Here is a 15154-nt window from a genome sequence, read left to right as displayed (position 1 = left end):
ACACGTAGACACACACACACACACACACACCACAGAAAGAGAGCTAGGAATAAGCCCAAGTACTTATGCGGCATGAATCCCCAATTTTGTTTTCAGCGTCACTTGAGACCTCTAAAAGGCTCTGATGATGGCATCTCATCAGCCACAGGGTTCCAAGTGATTACATACCTACACATTAGTGGCTTAAACATTCATCCCAGAATTGTATCCTCTTACAAATGTAAGCCTTTTGTCTGCGTGAAGGTGAAAACCCTTCGGCGTGGGTCTTAATGGCAAAGAGAGGGTGAGAAAGTGCATTCTAAGTATGTGGGAAAGCCCTAGAGAGTAAACGTCTAGAAGTGAAAGGATTTGGATTTAATTCTCCTTTTCTACTTTGTGACCAAGGCAATGACGTTAATGCCATCTTAATCAGCCCCCACCTTTCCCTACTCTCATAAAACCCCCAAAGAGAAAATCCTTGAAAGGTAAATCTCTCTTCTGGCCCTTGGCCTGATTCGAGGGGTCCTAGAAACACAATATTACTATGAATCTGCGTAGGCATTAATTAAGAAGTCAGACTCTGCAATGACGACACCAGACCACAGTTATCTTACAGCTTGCATATTTATTGAACAAATACTACTAAAATAGCTAAAATGCACTGGGTACTTATGAGAGCAACAGTAAGGAGCACATGTTACAAAGCCGGCATTTTCAGCAGTGCGCACCTGCAACTCCACATAAATGCCACAAATGCACAACACTGTTTTCTTGCTCTATTTACATAGCCAATATGTCTATCCTAACGAAGGTGGGGGTGAGGAGGGAAGAATGCACGAGAAACTCAGGCCAGTGGGGGAGCGAGAAGAGGGGGAAGAGGTACAGTGCATGCGTCACTGGTGTTTAACAGTCAGAAGCGCAAACAGTTCAGAACAAGGCCTGCCCTGTCAAAGGAAGAGCTAAAGACATTATATAAAAATTAAGGTGGGCTTTCAGTCTGGCTTAACACAACAACATTCCGTGAAGAGATGGTGTTATCGGATTTTATTTTTGTTTATCCATTTCATTGGGAGCAAGGACAAAAATGTAAAATCTACACCTTGCTTATCAAATCGGCCCCAAAAAAGGTGTTTTGCCTTTTGTCATCATCATTGTCGTCATCATCATCATCATGATAATAATCATTATTTTGTAAAGACATTTTTCCAACCTCAACTTTTGGAAAGGTATAATTTTCAAATTCCTACTTGGATGTCAGTACTTTGGATTTTTTTCCCCATGTGGCACTTATTTAAAGATAGTGGACCTTCCCCCCGCCCCCCAAATATCCAGTCAAACAAAGGGAATCTAAAGAGATACCTCCAAATGCCTGTGGAATTATTGCTTTTCTTTTTCTAGTCAGGCAGGTGAGGCTGCAGAACGGAGAGTTCTGGTAGGTACATTACAGTTTTGTGATTGCTCCCGCTACCATGACGGCATCTCCACCAGGGCCAGCCACGAGAGGACAGCCCCTCACACTCTCGGTAGCATCCACTCAACCTACTACACTGAAGAAGAAAGCCACACTGAAGACACCAGGAAAACAAGACAGTCCAGTCTGGAGAACAACATTCGGGGAAACAGAGTACCAACAACACCTTCTCAGAACATGAAAATAAAAAATAACTCCATCAGAGCTACCTCGCCAAGGAGCATGTTGAAAGTCCAAAATAGCACCATTCATCAGTGTCTCAGGTCCTGTGGCAGCATCTCGGTCACTTACCACAAGGAAACGATGAGTTTCAAACTACTTCTATACATCAAAAGAGTACATGGATAAAATATAGAGATATACAGACGATCAATGAACATAAACTACTAGGCTTGTTACATCTAAGTGAGAAAAAAAAGTGGGGGGACTCTCAGCCTCTGCAAGAAGCAGTCAGGAGCCGTGTGATGAAGAGGTGGGTGTGGACCAGTCATGTGAGCGCAGTGGGAGTTTGAGTTGTGGAAGACATTGTTGTAGCGAACCAGGCCTGAAGGCCCACCTGTAGGGGTTGTAAACGTGGATTCACAGTGTGAAATTCTGAGCGTTTTCACTTGAGTCAGAATGATTAGAAACTGTTTTGATGATACCTATTTGTCCACTGTAAATTCTCTAAAGCAAGGCTTAGAGTCCCATAGTTTCTTCTTATATTTGATGATTTACACAGAAAAAAAAATCCCATATATGATACCAAGACCTCATCAAAACCCCATATACTATATGCGATACAAATGGAGGTGTTACGATTAAAAAGAGTAGAGGTAACTGATATTTGGGGAGCAGAGTTCATGGCTGCCTGGTGGAGCGAGGGAGGCAGCGCTAATCTCCTCTGTCTTCTTGCGGTTCACTTCCTTTGGCACGGGAAGTCTCCCCTGCAGGAAACACACAGACAAACAGAGAGACAGACAGACACACACACACACACAAAGAAAGACACTTTAAAACCATTTGAAAAAGTTTTTGTTTTGTTTTGTTTTTCACTTCTACTCACTTTTTATTCTTGAACTTCTGCTATTTTGCGAACAGTTTATATATTAATAGTATTCTCTTAAAGGTAAATATTAGGTCAGCGGGTGATGAAGCCATTAAAGACAGCTTTCCTTTGCTTGTGTGTAGGCAAGTGTTTCTCACATGGTGGTGGCAACACTCCTTAGAGTCAGTACCCAGGATCACCCTGGGTTAGGAGAGCACACAGGAGTGCCAATGCATATTTTAAAGATTTATCTTATGTGTACAAGCATTTGTCTGCATGTACCTACGTGTGCAGCATGTATGTCCAGTGTCCACGGAGGCCAGAAGAGGGCATTAGATCCCCGGAACTGTGGTACAGATGGTTGTGAACCATGATGTGGGTGTGAGGACCTGAACCCAGGTCCTCTGCCCAAACAGAAAGTATCCTTAACCACTGAGCTATCTCTCTAGATCCATACTTTTATTTTTCAGTGAGTGATGTGATGGAGGGAAGACAGTAATCTACTTCCCATTACACATTAAAACACTTTAAAATATATCACAATGCATATATCTTTCTATGTGAACTTTCTATAAGCAACTGGCACACTTCATATAAGCGCTAATGTCAGGACTAAACCAGTACCCAAGATGGAAGTGTTTGAGATGTGCACAATGTAAAGGAATCTCAGCCGGCAGCCGTAGGAAGGAGGAGGAGAGTGAGAAACCACATCAAGAGGCTGGTGAGATTCAGGCAGCCTAAAACTCAAGTCTCTTACAGAGTCAAGGACTAAGATGATGGGCCCGACTGATGACCACCACTGTGCTGCTTCTGGACACACAGGAGGAGGAGGAAGAGAGCCTCCATCAGAACCTAGCAGCAAGAGAGCCAGATAGTGGGGTTCACTGAACAACTGAACAAAAGCCTTAATTCATTAAAAAAGAAAGACTGTATGCTCCATCCAGACATACAATGAAGACAAAGATCTTTCTTAATGAAACCATTACTTGTTGATATTTTCTAGGGGGTGGGGTGGGAATAGCCTTTGTGGGTTTTGAGTATTTCTTTTCTTCTCTTTTCCTTTTTAAATCTCTTTTTGCTTGGGTTTTAGGTTCTAACAAGAAAGTTCCAATCGATGAAGTTGCCTGGATGGAAGTACTAGGATTGAAGCGATATTCTCATTTTGTGACTTGCAAATTACACATTTGAATTTATATTAAGGATGAATTTGGGAGCCAGGAGTTTCTTTATTTCCAGCAGCTTCAGGGTAGGTCATTTAAGCTGAAGAAGCAACACCTACTACATGCAACACCCAATGTGCCTAGAACTTTGAAAGCATTTCCACACGAAAGCCCTATATGAAACCCACACAGTGTGTCCCTGAACAGTCTGGTCTAGGTTGTGATTTCAGAGGGTGTTCTGATATCAGTAAACAGCCAGAGAAGTATAATTCTTCACACAGCATTAAGGTTCTAAACAAAATTCCTCAAAGCATGTTAAATTGGGGCACTCAATAATAGTGCATAAACAGAGTTAAAATGGTAATTGTGAAAAAAGAATCTCAATCTTGAAATTTGGTATATAATCCACAAATTACAGAACAAAAGCAAAACCCATCGATACTTTCCAAGCAATGCCACACCCCATCTGACCGTTAGTGTGGCCTTGAAACTGTTCCAAAGTCAGCACACCACTGAGTCTTGTCTTCGTTTATGAGGCCCTGTCCCACTAACCTTTGACCTCCATAAAAACAGAGACAAAAAGCTGGAGTATTTCAGATGTGAACATAACACTTGTACTACTTTGTCCCCCCGTGCACGCCATCACTTGTTACTGTTCTAAACACTGGATTTTGAGCCTACAGAGAAACAGCAACAAACTGTCCCTACCCAGCCTGCCCTTAATTAACTTGTTCTATGGGAGACATCCAAGTAACCGGATGACAGAAAGACCATCAGTAAGTCATGCAGAGGCATGCTACTACAAGACCTCAAGGGCCAGTAAACCAAAACGCCTTTAAAGGGAGCAACTCCCAGAGCCAGGCTCTTTGCACCTCCTCTTTGGAGCCCGGAATTACTAGATCACAATCCTCTTCCCTGACTCCTACCATTCTGCTCTCCAGAACTGGCTGTCTCCGGTATACCTTGTTTTCCCAGATGTCAGGCTCTATGACAGTCGAGGTGAAACAGTCACCTCTCTCCACCATCTGCACACAATGACTCTTGTGAGACAGAGGAACTTGGGTTCTCTAGAAGTCTGGGGGTGGAGGGCAAGCAGAGGTGCTCCATGTCCACGACAGGCCTGTTCCACCAGAAGTCACATCCTCAGGGATGGAGTTCCTTCTGGTGACTGCTAGCTCGGTCCCAGCTACTAAGTAAGGTGCTTTGGACCAAGTAAATTGAAATCATCTTTCATGCAGCTATGCAAAAGTGTGGTTTTCCCGAAGCTTCCTTCTGGAAAAAGGGCAAGTATTTTATGCTTAAAATACCACTCCATTGTTGAGAAGAGACAAGCGAAGGGCTGAAGGTGTGGTGCCCAGTACCCTCCACACCCATCCTAGAGCATGCTTTGGTGTAGGCACGGAGTGAAGAGACACCCCACAGACCTCACAGCTCACCGAGGAGCCTCATCTAGTCTTTCCCACTTGGTTGATATTCCAGTATCTAAGGGTACTGTGGGGAGGGCTGACTGAGACAAAAATTGACTACATGGCTTTCTTTTCCACCCTCAGCTGCTAATTTAGGGGAATTATGCCCTGGTCTGGCCCAGAAAAGAACGTCTAAGGACAAAAGCACGCATGTATGTGTGCAAATAATTTTAAGGGGTGGGGCATGGAGCCCAGGGGCAAAATGTGTACTTAGCATAGGTTCTACCTCTCGGGCCATCAAAGCAACCACAACAACAACAACAAGGAGAATAAATAATAATAAGGAGGAGGAGGAAAAGGAGGTGGTGATGGTAGTGGTGAGGATGAAGTTACCACTACAGGTACGTGGCCCAGGCTGGAGCTGTGGGGCGCAGCTGGATTCTGCACTTCAGGTCCTTTCCACTCCAGCTCTGTAAGACTACCACACTTTCATTTCCACCAGGTCCCATAAAATGTTCTCCATCTGCCTTCCTGACAAAAGTTTCAACTTAAACTTTGGAAATTCTCTGAATGTCTAAAAACAACTTAGGATTATATTCTTTCCACGGCACCTGCCAATAACAGGACTGCAGTTTCTGAAGATCCTGTTAATCAGGGGAACTGCTCAAACCAGTCCGTGGAAATAAGGTCTTCTCATACAGGAAAACGGCAGTGACATCACATGTGGGGTGGTACCATGGTTCAATGACATGAAATGTCGATCTTTTGGGGGGAAACTATGACTTTTATGTGTGTAGATCTTTTCCCTGCATGCGTGTCTGTGTGCCATGAGCAAATTGTGCCCAGGAGGTCAGGAGTGGGTGTTGACCCTCCTGAAACTTGACTTAAAGACAGTTGTGAGCCACCATGTAGATGCTGGGACTCAAGCCCTGACCCTCTGGAGAGCAACACAGCTCTTAACCACCGAGTCACCTCCAGTCCCTGAAACTGCTGAGCAGAAATTTTACTTTCAATGGAGTCTTTCTTCCTTGTGAAACCAGCAGATCGGTGCTAAGAAGCACAATCTTCCACTTAAAGTCAGATTGATACTCACTATAGTTCACAGTATCTCCAGGGAGAACTGGAGACTGAACTCACTATGTTCACAGTATCTCCAGGGAGAACTGGAGACTGAACTCACTATAGTTCACAGTATCTCCAGGGAGAACTGGAGACTGAACTCACTATAGTTCACAGTATCTACAGGGAGAACTGGAGACTGAACTCACTATAGTTCACAGTATCTACAGGGAGAACTGGAGACTGATGATACTCCCTGTAGTTCACAGAATCTATAGGGAAAGCTCATGACTGAACATTTGACACAGGGAGACTCTTAAGTGAAAATTTGCATCTGAGTTGTGGATCACAAAAGTCTACGAGGCTGGTTTGCTCGTTTTCTGTTTTTGTTGTTGACTTGTCTGCTTTGAAACAGGGTCTCACCATGTAGCCCAGGCTAGGCCTAAATCTCCGGCAGTCCTCCTGTCTCAGCCTTTAAGTGCTGGGGTTATTAGGTAAACACCACTAAACCCAGTTCTAGGTTATGTTTTAAAAAATGTTATTTCTAAGACCGGCATAGTGTCGTATTAGTGGATTATTATGGGATTGTAAAATGGATATTAAGATGAAAATAAAATAAGCCTGGATTATTTCCTTATGTGTGATTACACTTCAAACTTGAAAGCAATGTTTACAAACAGCAGCTGGGGCTCTTACCTTAGTAAGACTTCCCTCCATTTCCTTGTATGGAAATGGTTCTTGGCTGACCCAGACCAAGAGTTCCGGGTAGTAAACCTATGGAGACATAAAAGCGCACACATTCAAATCACAAAGGTCCATCCTGAGACCACATGGCTTCACCCCCCACAAGCTCAGTTCTTAATGGTCATTCTAGAGTCTACATTCTCCTCTTTCCCTGTCTGCTCAGAGCACCAGGAAACTCATTACACTTTTTCTGAATACGCACTGTACCCAGGAGAGCTTTGGCTAGTCTTTCAAGATGGAGTCCGACAGAGCAGTGATATCAATCAATGTGAGCGTTAGCAGGCAAAGTGGCAGCCTAATGCATGTCTGGCAGGGTGCGCTAAGCGGCCATAGAGAGCTTTCAAAGTATCTTATGTTCCATGAGTATCCTTGCAAGTCTCCTAGTTTATGACATAAATGCTCAGGTAGCGATCGACACTCTGAGGAATTAGCCTTCACTTATCAGAAGGTTGAAGAACAGACGCAAAGCTGAGGAGGAGGGCCCAAATGTCTTATGTTCTTCCCAGCTCCATGCGACCACTCAGACCACACTGCATTCAGCTCCCTGAAGCAGCCTGGTACTAAGAGAGGGGCAGGGAGCTGGGCAGCTGTGCAATGAACGATTCAGATAACAAGAGCTGATGAATTCTGAGGGTGGGCGGACGTAAAGGGAAGGAGGCAAGCTGAGCAAGTCTCCTTTAAATATACAAAGGGCTATTCGCATAAGGTTGCTGACCAGCTGTTCTCTATTTCCAGAAAGCAAGATGGAGGGAGTGTGTGTGGGGGCGCGGGGAGGCTTAAACTACAAATTGCAAATTTAGGTCAGCTATAAGAAAGAACTTGGCACGAGAGTTGTTAAATTACTAAAAGTATTTAGAGTGGAAAACTGTGAAATCTTCTTTAAAAAAAAAAAAAAAAAACCTTAGAGACAGAATCCAACAGCCATCTGTCAGAACTAACTCACATTTGACACCACGCTGCCTGACGTGGGGGATGAAACGAGAGGCGACTCCTTCCAGGCCTCAGTTTTGTAAGTAACCCTTCCGTACAGTAACAATTAAGACGCAGATCTCATTAACAGATTAGCAAAGAGATTCACGTGTCATTTTCAGTTTTGGAAGCACTACTTGTTGAGTTAACGGTTCCTATTTTGTATGTCTCAACCAGTCTAGTTGGTTGGGAATGTGAAGCAGGGAGCATGGAAGGATAATGCACTCCTCCTCTTGGGTAACATAATAGTAACTGTGCTGTTCTGTCAGTAATGGTTAAGGCACACGGTAGATCAGAGTAAGTGCACACACTGTATACACTCTTTACAGCAGTGGGCCTATGAATAGGAATATTTTAATTACACAGATGGTAAAAGGAAAACTCATAAAGGGCAGGCCAACTTGCCCAAAGTACCACACAGTGAGTGGGTCAGTACTGCAACTCGAATTGGGCTCCTAGATCTCAGCTCCCTTCTTCCCAGTATGCTGATGGTCTCACATTTCCCCTAAAGCAAAATGTCTCTTCTCTAATGCCCCCCTCTTAAAACAGGACCAGTCCACAGCCACCACCCACTCTGGGGCCCACCCTGAAAGAAGCAGAACCATTTCCTCTCCTTGGAGTGCAGCTGCTTTCTGAGCGCTGTGATTCCCTCAAGTCTACCCTACCTTCCCTTCACACATTTCCCCTCCTCTGCCCAGCTCCTTCTTACAGAATGACACCATCTGCCTTGTTTGGGACAGGCAGCCAGTCTTGGCATTCTCTTGAGCCAGAAAAGGGGGAATTTAAATTATAATCAATTAAATTTAATAAGCTTTTGTGTTGTTTTGTTTCAAGGCATATAACAAAATCACAGCACATAAAACCCCAGTTTAGCCTAACATCCCAGTTTGACCCCCAACTCGAAATCAGGAATAAGTTCACGTAATATAAATTGGCCTCAGTGGCTGATCACTTTTCAACATTTTCACTACAATTACACACATACACACACACATGAGAAATGGTTTGCTCGGGAACCAAAGGCAGAGTCAAGAAGTGACATTTGTGATTGTGTTTCTCTGGGGATATTCCATTTTAACAAAGTCACACCGCCTTAGCATATCGAAGCTACTAGAGCATGTGTCAACTAAGAGCAAGCAAAATCAACATTTAGTGTAACATTCGGAACTTCTGGCAGGACACAAGCTGCTTGGCGTGGGAAGTTCTAGGAAGGAACTTTGCTATTAGACGCACATGCAGGAATAGACTGATGGGTAAGTTCAAGGGGATGTGCTCCAAGCCGGAAGAGGCTCCTGTGCCCACTGTAGCTCTCAGGACCCAACAGTGCCACAGGCTGTCGGACCCTGTCTGGCTTTCCAACCTGTTCAGAATATTAATATCTGGCAATGACTCCCAATGAAGGCCTGCAAATGTTTCTGGGAATCCACTAGGGACCCATCTGGCATCCCTGTGTGAAGACTGAAGCCTCTCTTTCTCCTCGGTACCCATTGGTTCACGCTGCACAAGTACACACGGCTCTAACTGCACTCAGTTTTACTGTTTTTCATGAAAACTAAAGTAACATTCTTCACACTTTGTTGAGTTCTTACTTTTGGGGGTGGGACCTTGCAGCTCAAAAATGCCAGTATTCTGGGTAACGTACATGAAAGAACCCTAAAACTGTTTTATTAAACAAGTAAAACAAATTATGCCTTGATCATCACAAGAGAAGCATGCAGTCTTTCAAAACTGTCTTCAATGTAGAAAAATAAGCAGAACTTTCTATCAAATCCTTCTGAAATATTATTCTTAGAATTCAAATAGGGACTCAGACATACAAGCTATATATATTTTTGACAACTACAAAGATATGAGTGTTTACTCTAAAATATAAAGAAGAATTGAGCATTTTTTATTTGATGTTGCCTGAAATTGTGCTCATGATTTTCTCTGAGAATACTAATTAATGTACCTTTTCCCACAAAGCTATATTAACATGACTATGTGAAGGTGTCTTAACATATTTAAATCCATGATATACATTTAAATGTGGCTTATGATGAAATTTATGATTTCTTATCCCTAAAGTACTGGACTGCTCGGCCTTCAGTTTAACTATCCCAACACAGCGTACACACTGAGAATAAAATGTCCATGTTTTTTCCTTTCTTCCTTCCTTCCTTCCTTCCTTCCTTCCTTCCTTCCTTTCTTTCTTCCTACTTTCTCCCCTCTTTGCTTCTCTCTTCGAAGATTTACTTTACTCTGTCAAGTACATAATAAAAAAAAAACCAACTTCATTTTTTAAGCCTATAGGTAATAAGCTTGAAAGCCACTTGCTATCTGGTGGTATTATAACTAACAACTAGTATTCTCCATTAGAAAAATAAAGCGTGTATGAGTACGTGTGTTGGAGGATAATCAAAGACCAGTCTCATGTTTAAAAGAAAAATAAAAAAAGCAACGTAGAACACTGCCTAAATTCTTTCAAGCTTTTCATTTGAAAGTTTGCTCTTTTTTGCTTTATTTTTATTTTTTTTTCCAGTAGTCTTGTGGTCCACATGTGGGGGCTGGAGAAGTCCTTTGTCCTATTTCCTATGATTCCCAGTACTCCATGGCAGAATTTGATTTCTATGTATTACCAGCTGGTAATTTAGCGGCTTCTAAATTATCCCCTATTTGTTTGCTGCTTTTCTCAACATTTCTCTGAGAAGACTGTCCTGAGATAATGGCCGACGAAGGCGCCATTATATCTTTACTCTGAGCAAATACATACCGCATAGCTAATCGCCACTTACTTAGCTGTTCAACAAACCTTCCCAGAAATCTGAAGTAAAGACTACTGCATGGCTTGGCTGTTAATGACCACAACTGTAATGCGATTCTTTACCCTTGGAGGGATCCATTGTGTTTCAAGGATGTACACAAATGGCCTCTTTAGGACTTAAAAAGATAGATGCCCACCCCTTGCCATTAAGAAAACAGAGTAGGGTAGCGGGTGCCCAACCTCCACAATTAATTCTTTTCATAGCAAAGGGGCACATTTCATAATTTAGCTGCCAATTAGACAGTGTATGCCTGCATATGTACATGTTCTACTAGGCCTAATTGGCCAGGAGGTTGTGAAACCTAGCCCTATAATTTGAAGGGAATTCATGTGCATATTCATATAGCTCATTTCGGGAAATATCCTCTGCACGAGCACAATTATGAATCTTCCTCAACAGCCACTGAGTCCCAAGTGCCGCTGGTCGTATGAGTGAAGACTGTAAACTGAAACCATAAATGAGGAACAAAGATCATTTTTCTCTAAGCAGCATTGCACCAAAGACCAGATGGTGCCAAAAGACGGTGCACTGTGCTGGCTCTCTGGAGCTCTGGCCTTAGAACCCTGCAAAAGCTAGACAAAACTTCTCCCACGGAAAGCACATGGAGAGAGAGCCATCGCCACTGGAAGAGGGAAAAGAAAGCATGAAAACCACTGGGCCACCCAAATGATGTATAGAATCCTTGCAAATTTCAGCAAGCAGAATAAAGGTGTCAGAGCCTAAGTTGGCAAACATTTGTTGAGAACTAAATGACACAAACACACACACACACACACACTGGCAGTCAGAACAATGAGTAATTAGAGAGAAAACATTGAGTCTTCCTGCCAAGAAGGAATGGCTGGCTCGGGTGGTCCTGCTGACACTCAAGCCAGTCCCCAGAAGTCCCTAACATGGAGAAAGTGGGGTGGGGGAATACATCTCGACCTCACAAGGAAGACAGGGGCAGCTCCCAACTTGGTCAGACCCACTGGTATCAGCTTGACCCTAGCTAGGTGCATGTTCCTCTGATGAAGAGAAAATGTTCACGTCTGATTCATTTCGCATCATGTGTTGCACTATCATCCAAAGACTGCCCATTCTTTGCTGGTGCCTGAAACAAGATGTGTGGACTTCAATAGTAGAATCCTCTGGACTCTTTCTGCTCGCTGGAAAGCCACTGTGAGAGGCGCTGATGAATACGTGGGAACCTGACAGCTGTGGAATTTTATTTCTAGACTTCAACTAGGCAGAGAAAGGAAACAAAAATCTCCTTGCTGGCAACAAACTGAAAGTGTTTACATGTGAAATTAATTGTCGGCACAAAGAGCTTTCACAGTCCTCCCGCTCCACAATGTAATAGTCTGTTTGGCTGCCGACTCCTTTAGGCTTTGTTTTCTAAGAATAACAGCAAAGAGACCTTCAAAGGTAGCAACAAACCACGGCAGGGACAAGCCACAAAAGGTTAACAACCGCATCTGGCTTTTCTTTCACACCATTGCTTAAACTCATTCATTACGTGAATTTTCTAGGTTTTGATGGGACAAATCCAGGTAGAAGGCAGTGACTTGATAACGCAGAACAACACTAAGGTCACCTGCAAACACCGACACCAAGCAAACACCCCCTCTTATCCCAGCCTCATTCCTTCCCAACAGGAACTTGCTTGGCACAATAAAATCCACCTAAAGATGACAGACTCCCAAAACAGAGAGCATGCATCGAGGGATTCCCAGTTTTCTGCCAAGACACCTCCCTGGGACTGGAGGTCAGTCTGGTACAGGGACCAGAGCCAAGTGCGGTCTAGACTCAAGGAAGTAAGCTCAGTGCTTCAAATCTGGACTTCATGGGTGACTCCTCAGCAATGAAGACAAAACAAAGTCTCCACAGCTGGTTAGAGCTCAAAGTAAAGCACAAGACCAAAACTCTGGAACCCGCTCATCGTGTATGAGAAGAGGCTTTCCAAACAAAGAGCCAAAAGCTAGGGGAGCTTTTTTAAATTCCGAGATTACGGAGTTGCAGCTGAAGAACAGAAAGAACTGGGCGGTGAGATGCCTCAGATGCCTCAGCGAGTCAGGCTTGCTGCCAAGGCTGCCGGTCAGAGTACGAGCTGGCTCGTGTCCTCTGACCTATGGCACATCTGCACACATATGTACATGCATGCATGGGCACACGTGCTAATTAGTTAACCAAAGAAATGTAATTAAAATTATTTTAAAGAAGAGGCCACACTATATTTGCCTTTTCAGTAAAGGGGAAAAATGAATGATAAAGAGAATAAAAAAGGAAAACGGAACCTTTATTAAGCTGCAGCCAAAAAGCCCTCGAGGCATGCAAGCACAGCATAAGTTTCTCTTTGCCCCCATGACTCCAACAAATATGTTATAAAAATCTTTTACCTCTGTGGAGCAGAACCAAAGTAAATATTTATTTAACATATCTGAATTTTGAGTCTGGACCACCTTATACCATTAGATGAATTTGCTCGGTTGTGTCAGCAAGAAAGGAGAAACACTCTGTCTTGTGATATTTCTCCAATTTTGAAGGCCCATCAAAAGGAAAAGAACACTGGGCTATTAGCTCTGTGTCCCGTTCAGTGTGCTGAACTGCAGCTGTCCACCTCAGGACAACACTCTCTACCACAGGAAGAATAACACTGCTGTTCTCTCCCCAACCTGCAAGCCCAGCGCCTCAAAGCTCCTTCTACAGCCATCCCAAGGCTAGCAGGAACTCCAGACTTATTTTTTTTAACATTTTAAATTTTATAAACTTTATTATTAAAAAAAAAAAAAAAAAAGAAAAGAAAACTTGCATCGAGTGATGGTGGCACATGCACTCCAGAGGCAGAGGCAGCAGATCTCTGTGAGTTTGAGGCCAGCCTGGTCTACAGAGTTCCAGGTCAGCCAGGACTGTTACACAGAGAAACCCTATCTTGAAAACAAAAATTGCAAATAAATAAAAAAACACCACACAGCAAAATTAACCATGCCCCAAGCTTAAACAGACTTGATGCTATTGGTGTCAATCACTTTGGGTAATGCTCTTCCAGGTGTCGGTCTTCAAAGAACTATCAGACGTCTCACCTCTCGTCACGGAGGATGCTCTTTTCCCTCTTCTTTGTACCAAAACATTACTGTGCTGTCCATTAAGAATTTTTTTTTAAAAAAAAATACCAAATGGAAGAACAATTGTTTAAAACTGTCTTTCTTTTGCTAAAGCCTTCAGTCAAAGGCTAGTGAGATACTTAATCTAGACAGAGAATGCTGGATTTTCCTGCTCTGGGCGGATAATGAGATGGACTTTTGCCCAGGTCTAAAGACATTCTGGAGCCTTCATCTGGTTGACTTTTGTAAAAGACCTAAGAATAAACTTTCCAGAAAACCTGCATTTCCTCCACAAGTGTGGATCCCCAAAGGAAATATTCACTCTTTCCCTGTCTTCTGCTTGGCATTTGGCGAAAGACATTTCACAGGTCAGTGCTTGCGGAGTAAGCGCTGCCCTGTTGTGTAGACCGAGCGACCCTCACAGCCTTCTAAGAGACCTCCGGGACTGGAGGGAAAGTAGTTTCTACATAGGAAGACACCACTTATAAGCAGCCTGGCCTTTGCAAGAAAAGGAGCCGAGTCTATGGATCTGTTTGCACAGTCTTTGGGTGCTCAGGCCAAAGGAAGGCCCCAAAGCAGTTTCCCGTAGCCTGTCCTCCAGACAAACCAGCACACACCTGGCTGGACAGGAGAGGTGGAACAAGCTCGGAAAGGCTGTGCTACTGCCCTGAACACTGCCCGGTTTTCAGCTACTAGGTGGAGCAAGGGATGAAGGCAGAGATCAGAGGAGGACCCCCCACTCCAAGTGGAAATGGTGTTCCAGAGTAAGCCATGAAGAAAGAAACAGTGTCGTAGGACTTGTGACACTGTCTGTAAAGGGGACTCCAAGTTAGAAGGGAAAGTGCCTGACGGAGACCCTGTCTTCTAAGCACCAGGAAAGCTCTGTTTAAACTGAGACCATCATTAGAAACCTGACTTTACTCCACAGCCTTCTGTTTTATCCTCCATCCTGCCTCTTCATTCCACTGTTCACCAAACATCAGAACTATCCTTTTCCAAGAGAAAGACATGGGTATTGTGGGAACCCACGGGGACAGAATGTGCAAAGTCAAGGATCCACAGGTACACGTGGTACGGCATCACAGAGTCCATCACGAGGCCTGCCTCCCTCCCTTCCCCCTTGCAGAAGATGAGTCCAGGGCTAAGCGTTCATTCTATCACTGAGCTACACACCTCAATTTACACGCGTGTTTTCAGGGAAAAAAGTTGTAGGCACGTGGTACTGGGGAGGGAACCCAGCATCTTATGATGCCAAGTCAACACTCTACCATGAAGTTTCACCCCCAGGCCTTGACAATAATTTAATCCCCACCATTTTACTGTAAGGATGAAATGAGCCAATACACAGTATTGTACCAGGGCCCAGCACAGAGGTGGGTGCTCCCAGCACAGAGGTGGGTGGGGTGCTCCCTGGACCACTCTCCTCTCTTACCATTCTACAGATGAGAAGAC

The 15154-nt window shown here is 43.8% G+C and overlaps 1 protein-coding gene across 3 annotated transcripts in view; it reads right to left on the bottom strand.

Annotated features, from left to right (window-relative positions):
- Positions 1–590: 590 nt before the first annotated feature.
- Nrep (neuronal regeneration related protein) overlaps positions 591–15154 on the bottom strand; it is a 28115-nt gene continuing 13551 nt past the window's right edge. For all 3 annotated transcript variants that reach the window (XM_057789280.1, XM_057789279.1, XM_057789281.1), the window contains exons 4-5: positions 6799–6876; positions 591–2376 (exon numbers count right to left, since the gene is read on the bottom strand). In XM_057789280.1, coding sequence (XP_057645263.1) covers positions 2251–2376; positions 6799–6876 — 204 coding nt within the window. In that variant the 3' untranslated portion in view covers positions 591–2250. The remainder of the gene's footprint in view (positions 2377–6798; positions 6877–15154) is intronic.

Source organism: Chionomys nivalis, chromosome 14, assembly GCF_950005125.1.
Source record: "Chionomys nivalis chromosome 14, mChiNiv1.1, whole genome shotgun sequence".
NCBI classification, from domain to species: Eukaryota; Metazoa; Chordata; class Mammalia; order Rodentia; family Cricetidae; genus Chionomys; species Chionomys nivalis.
The sequence above is the reverse complement of the archived record's forward strand: the minus strand, read 5'-3'. Positions and strand labels throughout refer to the sequence as shown.